At 43.0% G+C, this 7,647-nt stretch overlaps 1 protein-coding gene across 1 annotated transcript; it reads right to left on the minus strand.

Annotated features, from left to right (window-relative positions):
• Positions 1 to 231: 231 nt before the first annotated feature.
• LOC142996930 (somatostatin-like receptor F_48D10.1) lies at positions 232 to 7,401 on the minus strand. The gene is made up of 5 exons (XM_076148055.1): positions 6,811 to 7,401; positions 6,111 to 6,251; positions 5,628 to 5,900; positions 3,145 to 3,291; positions 232 to 456 (listed from the first exon to the last, which is right to left on the minus strand). The coding sequence occupies exons 1-5, from the start codon at positions 7,399 to 7,401 to the stop codon at positions 232 to 234; spliced, it is 1,377 nt and encodes a 458-aa protein (XP_076004170.1).
• Positions 7,402 to 7,647: the final 246 nt, after the last annotated feature.

The following is a 7,647-nucleotide window of genomic DNA, read 5'->3' on the forward strand; positions in this document are numbered from 1 at the left end:
CAACATGTGCAGGTGTTATATTTGATACATCAGTAGATACAACTGGAAAATTTGTCATAAATGAGGTTTTCCTGCTGAGACCAGCATCATATCACCATTTCTTCTTTCCTCTCTTGGCCTCTTCAACCCCCTCTGAGCCTTCCCTTTTACTCTGGTATGTATAATTTCCTTCTCATCATTGTTCTGCTCAAGCTCAATGTGAGTTCCTCCCACTTTCCACAACACAAAAGGTCACAATTCCTGTGGAGGTACAGAGGAAGGCGAAGTCAAGGCAGTGATTATGGGTGGTTCTGTTGGAGTTACCATGGTGGTTACTATGGAAGCTCCTGCAGAGGTTATCACATCGGAGGTGGGTCCAGTTCCGTCATCGTGGGAGGGTGACTGAGATGTCGAAGTGGAGCTGTGGAGTTCTGCTGCAGTCTGAGAGGTATGTAAGCCTGGATGATGAGGAGAAATCTTCAGTGACCAGAGAAGAAGAGGATGCATACGATCACGGATAAAGGGAGTGAAAAGAGCAAACAAGGCCATGTAAGCAAAGCAGGGAGAGAGGGAATATAGGAGGACAAAGAATAATGGTTGAGGCATGGTGATGGAGGAGGAGGAGAGGGAAGTGAAAAAAGAAACACCAAAGTTACCAGTATGTCATGGTGGAAAATACTCACACATAATTAAAAGTATCTAGCAGTAGTGGCTCAAGAGATTCCGAGCATGTGATTCTGTTTCTAAGATGTACTCTTAACTCATCTAATATGCATCTTTAGTTCTGAATCATTTACGTCATTTACGTCATTTACTGTATTCATATTGTAACATTAGTACATTCACTGACATCTTGGGAGCGGATGCCTTCTTGTGTTACACGGGAGCCACGTGACGCCACTACAACCACATGGAACATCATCATGTGAGAGGAATTGAACTCTTCTGCAAGTGTCAGGGGAGACAGCAACAGGCAGCGTCACAGCCACGCCCTCTGTCTCCATCCTGACAGTCAGAAAAGGGAACAATTGATTTTTCCTTGATGCATCACTAAAGTGCATTTGTTTTGTTGTCAATCATCAATTCCCTGTTAGATTCCCTATTAAGATTTATCATGAGTTCCTTGTTGTTCCTAGTTACCTTGTAGTTATTTACGACTTCTGCCCTTCCTGTCTCTATTATTGGTTGCTATGAGTTCTGAACCTGTGATGCCCTGAGGTGATTTGTGCCCTTTTTGTTGCCCCCTTCTTCTCCCATGACTTGAGTTTCATTATTAAACAGACAGCTCTTTAACATTATTTTTGCATTTGCCTGCATTTGAGTCCTCACCGCAGCTCTCCTCGTGTGTCCTTGTGTTTCCTGTGCTCATTATTTCTTATCCTGGGCACGGTGGGTACAGGTAGGCGTATACTTCCCTTTGACGCAAAAGGTTGTGACTGATGTTAGTGAGACTGTGAATATTGCAACAGAGAATCCAATAAGATAATTTCTCTCCATTATTATTATTTAGGAGAATGCGCCAACTATAAAAGGTCTTCACTGGCTGTGCTTTCAAGTAAAATCAAAGCCTGATCCTTTCCCCAGAGGATCTGAGGGGTCTGGATGCTTCATTAGGCACAAGCAGATCAGAGATGTATTTTGGCTCTAGGACCATCTCATGTTTTAAAGACAGTAATCTTAGAAGTGATGTTTTAACCTCCATCCTCTGACACACAAGGAGCCAGTGCGGTGATCTGAGGGTTGGAGTCATCTGCTCCACCCTCTTGGTGTTAGTGACGAGTCAGGCTGTAGCTGACCTGGTTCTGCTGATCACAGAGGTTTCTGGCTTGATCTGCATGATCCTGTTTTGTACGACTCCTGTCTGCTGCTCAGATTAAAAACCAATTTTTTCTTCAGCTGCCCTCTGTGTTTGGCTTCAAACTCACTGATAAGAGAACAGCTATGAAAAACAAGTAGAAACATCCTTTGTCAGTAAAGTAGTGCCCTGCTATTAAAGCGAGTATGGGACTCACTTCCAACCATGGTACTTAAGAGATTTGCTGTCGGATTGGACTGAGCGTTTCACAACTCCCCTCAAAATGTGTTTGCACTCACAGGCTGGCACTTCAAGTGACTATTTGGCTGTATGGAGACAGATTTAATCATAGAGATTCTGGTTCTGGATCAACTGTTTCTCAAATTCAAGCGAGGCTACAGAAAGCAGGCCTTCACAGGGGCTCTGTGTGTGTGTGTCTGTGTGTGTGTGTGTGTGTGTGTGTGTGTGTGTGTGTGTGTGTGTGAATTGCATATTCCTTCAGCCTTCGGTTTTCTTTCTTTGTATTAAACAGGAGTTTTGATGGTGTGCTATGTTTTCACATCTGTTATTGTTACGGCGCATCTGACATGACATAAAGAGCGTTCCAGCTGAGTGTTGGCCTGAGCGGCTCTACATGCACCTCTACCTTTTCCACAACATTTTAGGAGAGGAAATATTAACCATTGGTCTTGAATATGGAGGATCCTGTACAGACTTTCTGTGAGACACAAAATCCAATTCAGCAGATTGGGAGGTCAAACCAAATAATTAAGTCAGTCTAAATTGATACGTGCAAAAGTTGGGCCAAAATTTTGCTTACAGAGACTTTGAATTGGTCGATATCCTCACTCCTAAATAGGTGAAACCTAATTCTGAGCATCTGAAATGAAAATCCTCCAAGGCGCTCCTGTCCTCAGGATTACGCAGCACAAAAGCCTCAGATTCCTCATCATTATTTCTATGGAATGAAAAATAATCAGAAATAGCTATGGTGGAGACGAGTGCAAGAGAATTATCTGCAGAAATATAAATGACCTCGCCAAAAGCCAACATCAGAATTGTCTGTATGGCAACTCATAGCTTCGGCTCATAAATCGATAACAAAAGCAAACACCACTTTAAAAAGCCATCAAACATTTGGCTACGACGAAATATTTAGAATGTGTAGCCCATTACATCACATTTAATTAATTAATTAGTAGTAGTAGTATGTAGTAGTAGAGTATTACTGATGGAAAAGAAGCATTTCAATTCCTCCTCCGTTAATGATGTGAATGTGATTAAAGGGATTTCTAAACAGGGCAGGTTTGTATCTAAAGTCTGTCTAGTGACTCCTTGAAAATAAATAACACACACACACACACATGTACCTGGCTGCTCTGTGGGTCTTGGTAGACCTGGTTGCGTGCTGAGAGCAGGACGCAGTCATGGGCTGTGGTTTTCTCCGTGCGTGGGGCAGTTGGGTCTCCATCCTCCACACCGTTTGTCTTGCACCTCATACTCCTCACACACAGCACCTGCATGAGCACAGAAATGTATCTGGATTCCATGGGACACTGGAAATCGATGTCTGTTGTCTGATGTCAACCAAAATGTCTGCATGTCATATAAATGTCATACAACATTTTGGACACTCAGTGTTATATAGCAGTTAGAACATCAGATAGATTTCACAATTTAAGATGCTGTCACATCTGTTTGCAGATGCGTACTCGTGTTATCTAGTATACTTCTTGATCTTCAGTGCTTCTTTTTGCTGTTTTTGCCACTGTAAGATGAAAATATATATAAATCAATAATAAATACAATAAGAGTTATAGGGTCAGCATAAGGTTTAAGTTTATAATCAGGATTCTGGCTCCAACAGTCTGTGTTTACTACAAAGGATGGAGAGAGCTGATAGCCCTTCACCATTGGGGGTACAGATGGAGCAGAGCTACCTGATTTCCAGTACAAAAGACTGTTAACACTCAACCATTTGAGAGCTTGACATAGGTGCTAATTGTGTTCTATTGTTGTTGTGTAACACACATGCTATCAGGACAACAGGGGAAACATCTCAGATACACTGGAGAGGAAAGGAGTCTGGTCACACACAGCAGGAGAGACCAGGGCCAGGGCAAGATGGACAATAACTTCACATCATCTCCACCTTCTATTGAAGTCAATTCGACGAACAATTCTGGGAGTCATTCCCTTAAAGGAGCTCCCATGTACATTATGTGCTTTACATGCAGTTACGTGTTAAACTTGGAGATTTTCCCAGTAGGCAGGGGTTTCCACATACATTGTGTGATTTTGCATGCAGCCACGTGTTACAGAATGAAGGTATTTTTTTTAATTCTGGTACGCCTTGTGTTGGGAATTCACATGTTACTCTATGTTTAGCTACTAGTGATATTTGTTTAACTATTAGACTTTCAAACGTTCAAATGTTAAATAAATTGATAATTGTTAATGTTGATCTGCGTCTGATTATCCTTTGTGCGATTATTGTAGTAGTTTCTAGAGGACTTATATTTCCACGTTTACCTTGTGAAGGGCTTAGTCCTTTGGTTAATTTGAATTGCAGTAAGCATGATGCACAGGAATTTATATGAACCTAATCATCGAGAATTGTTGTAAATTGAGCGGGACTGACATAGAGAAAAGAATTAGAATGAATCTTATATTTGTGGGTTTAACTTATCAAACACACTTGTTGTTGTCAAGTAGATAGCCTAGCCTAGCATTTAACACACATGTAAAATATATACAATCATGTCACTGAGTTAATAGGAATGTTACGTCAATCAGTTTTACATTATCCAAACCGCTCCCGTTCGTGTCATAGGATTGCTTGTGACCTAGCCAGTGGTAATTCTTAAGCGATATGAGCAGTGGCGGCTCCAGATTTTTGTTATTTTTTTAAACTTCTTATTCTATGTAGAGAATTGGCAATCAATTTTAGAATCAACGATTTGAGACTAAATTATCACTGGCAATAAATATTTTTATCTTATGGATTCAGATAAACATTAAAATACAATAATAATAATTTCACAGTGCCGATATGGAGAATTAACCACGCCCTCCCCGCAGCATTAGCTACCGCCATTTGGACCTACGGGTTTTGCATCAGGCATAATGTTCATACACTGATTCTGTATGTGCTGAATTTTAAGTGGCCTCTGGTGCTTTCACAATTATTTTTTTTCCTATTATTATTATTATTTTTTTTTTCCTGTGTACGGATGTCACTTCAAACACTAAATATGCTGCATGTGGTGCTTGTGCTATACGGAGTGTGACGCTCTGGGATGTGTTCATCAGTCTGCTCTTTTGATGTTTTGCTGTATGTCTTTTGAGGAATACTATGATCTCCGGAGCCTCACTGAGGTTGCAGCATAAGTCGGCATTCTGAAACATTTGAAGTGGTTTCACGGTAGATGCAAGCAGACCTGCTGGTAAGACTTTGTAGTCATCGAAGCCTGAGATTACAGGTGCCTGTGCTTAAATGTAGGGGTAGGGAGGGAGTTAAGCTGCATGCTCACATGCTGTATGTTGTGTTTAATCTTCCTGATTGTATACAAAGGAAATAGACATGATCAAGAGATGTTGCAATGGGATCAATAAAGGTTAAAGGCAGTTAAAGGCAAGTAGTGGCTGGTGATGCACAGGTTTCTTACATAAAAGCAAGAAGGATCAGAGCCAGACGCTAATTGCCCTCAATCAGTCAGGCGGGCAATCAGTCCCCTCCAACACACACACACAGACACACAATATATAAGGAGCGTGGACACGAATTTAAAAAAGGCCATGTAAGAAAAGGAACTAAATCCAAACAAAACAAAAAACCCACGCATGTCTTTACCTTTCTGAAGCTCTGTTTGAAGTTGTCAGACAAAAAGCCGTAGAGCAGTGGATTGGCACAGGAGTTGACATACGACAGGATGACAGCGAAGAAGTAGATGCCAGCAGTGACACTGGATTCTGGAATGATGACCACCAGATTGACCATGTTGATGATGAAGAAAGGCAGCCAGCAGAGCACAAACACCACCACAATCACCACCACCATCCGCGTCACTTTACGCTCGGAACGTCGGCGCTTGGTGAAGCCTGCTCGTACACCTGAGGATTTGACCTGCAAGAGAGCAATCCAGAGAGAGGGAGCGAGAGAGGAGAATCTAATGGTGAGGGTTGATGGACAAGTGGTACAAAGTGCTAACAGAGACAGTGAGGATGGCGTTGAAATTGGCAGTATAGTCTACCTCTCTCTCTCTCTCTCTCTCTCTCTCTCTCTCTCTCTCTCCCTCTCTCTCACACACACACACACACACACACACGCACACACCTTGATGATGATAAGTAGGTAACAGAGGCAAATGATAAGAAGTGGTCCAAAGAATCCGAGCGTTGCCGTGTACAGGATGAAGGCTGTGGACCACACATCGTTCGGCTCCGGCCAGATCATGTTGCATGAATTAAATGTGTCCTGAAAGGAGACAAAATATAATACATATTTAGTATTGAAGTAAAATTTCCAAAGCAAAGACTTAAACAACAAGAATGGAAAGGTGCCCTTGGTGCTGTGGCTTCTTTCACAGAAACACGACAAATGACCTTCAGCAACACAAAACGCTGTCTGTGTCATGGCAACTTTAACTACAAGATATAGGATGTTGTCCTTCATCCATAAGGCTCCATCTCTTCTATTTCAAACGCACGGCCTACTTCTTACACCCTCTTTAACAATCTGCAACCTTTGCTTCACACCATTGATCCATGCACTGAATTGTGATGAAATGCAATGAAAGCTGACTATCCAATTATATTCACACTCTAACTGAATCAAAATCAAGCTCAGTGACCTAGTTTGGAAATTATTTCTGTGAAAGTTGTTTAATGTTTAAAATGACCAGTGTACCATCATTTGAGCAATAATTTTGGATAATAGGGCGGAACAACAGGATTCAGCTCACTGGGCTGAGATGCAGCTGCCATAGTGAAATTCAAAGCATACAGCAGCAAGACTGGAGGTTTGGAGTTTATACCTGGATATCAGAGAAAATGACGACAGGGAGGACCACCACAAAGGACATGGCCCACACAGCTGCGCTCACCACCTTGGCCACACGGGGGTGTCTCCACTTGGTGCTGCGAATCGGGTGAACCACAGCCAGGTAGCGATCGATGGACATCACTGTCAGGCAGAATATGGATGTGAACTGGTTCATTGAGTCTGCCGTCATCACAACACGGCATAGGAAGGAGCCAAAGGGCCAATAGGAGAGCACATTCTGTGTGGTGACAAAGGGGAGCCCGATGATGTAGAGCTCATCAGCCACAGCCAAGTTCAGGATGTAGATGTTGGTGACGGTCTTCATCTTGGCGTAGCGGAGCACCACGTAGATGGCCAGAGTGTTGCCAATAAGGCCGACCAGGAACACTGTCAGGGAGATGACAGCTGTCACCAGAGTGCTGCTGCCCTGGAAAGGGACACTCTGAGTGGACACGTTGGAGGAGAAGTTGGAGAAGTGGGCATACATGTAGGAGGGGAAGAGGAAGGGGGAGGGTGCTGCAGGAGAGGAGGAGTTGAGGTCGGCTAAACGGGGAACCCACTGAGTCTGGTCCCGGTGCTCCATTGTAATGTTGAGGAAAAAAAGGTGTTACTTCACAGTTATGATTAGGATGAAGGGGTTTTCCCTCCAGTTTTCACAAGAGGAAGCGCTTGAACCCTGTTTTTTCACCTCCCCTGGCTTCCCCTGGAAAAGAGAGCAGGAGAGGAGAGGAGAGGAGAGGAGAGGGGAGAGGAGAGGAGAGGAGGGGAAAGGAGAGGGATTAGCATCAAACACTACAAGGAAGGTGTCAATATCAGGGAAAGGAGGCAC

The sequence above is a fragment of the Genypterus blacodes genome, unplaced genomic scaffold (genome assembly GCF_046128005.1).
Source record: "Genypterus blacodes isolate CSIRO-AG114 ecotype Tasmania unplaced genomic scaffold, CSIRO-AGI_Gbla_v1 ptg000039l_1, whole genome shotgun sequence".
Classification (NCBI taxonomy): domain Eukaryota; kingdom Metazoa; phylum Chordata; class Actinopteri; order Ophidiiformes; family Ophidiidae; genus Genypterus; species Genypterus blacodes.

Excerpts from the sequence above, each read along its gene's own strand:
- LOC142996930 (XM_076148055.1), bottom strand. The coding sequence starts at position 7,401 with ATGGAGCACCGGGACCAGACTCAGTGGGTTCCCCGTTTAGCCGACCTC. Across the intron at positions 6,252-6,810 it reads TCATTTTCTCTGATATCCAG|GACACATTTAATTCATGCAA; the intron begins GTATAAACTCCA and ends GTCTCCTTTCAG. Across the intron at positions 457-3,144 it reads AAGACCCACAGAGCAGCCAG|ATTTCTCCTCATCATCCAGG; the intron begins GTACATGTGTGT and ends TGGTCACTGAAG.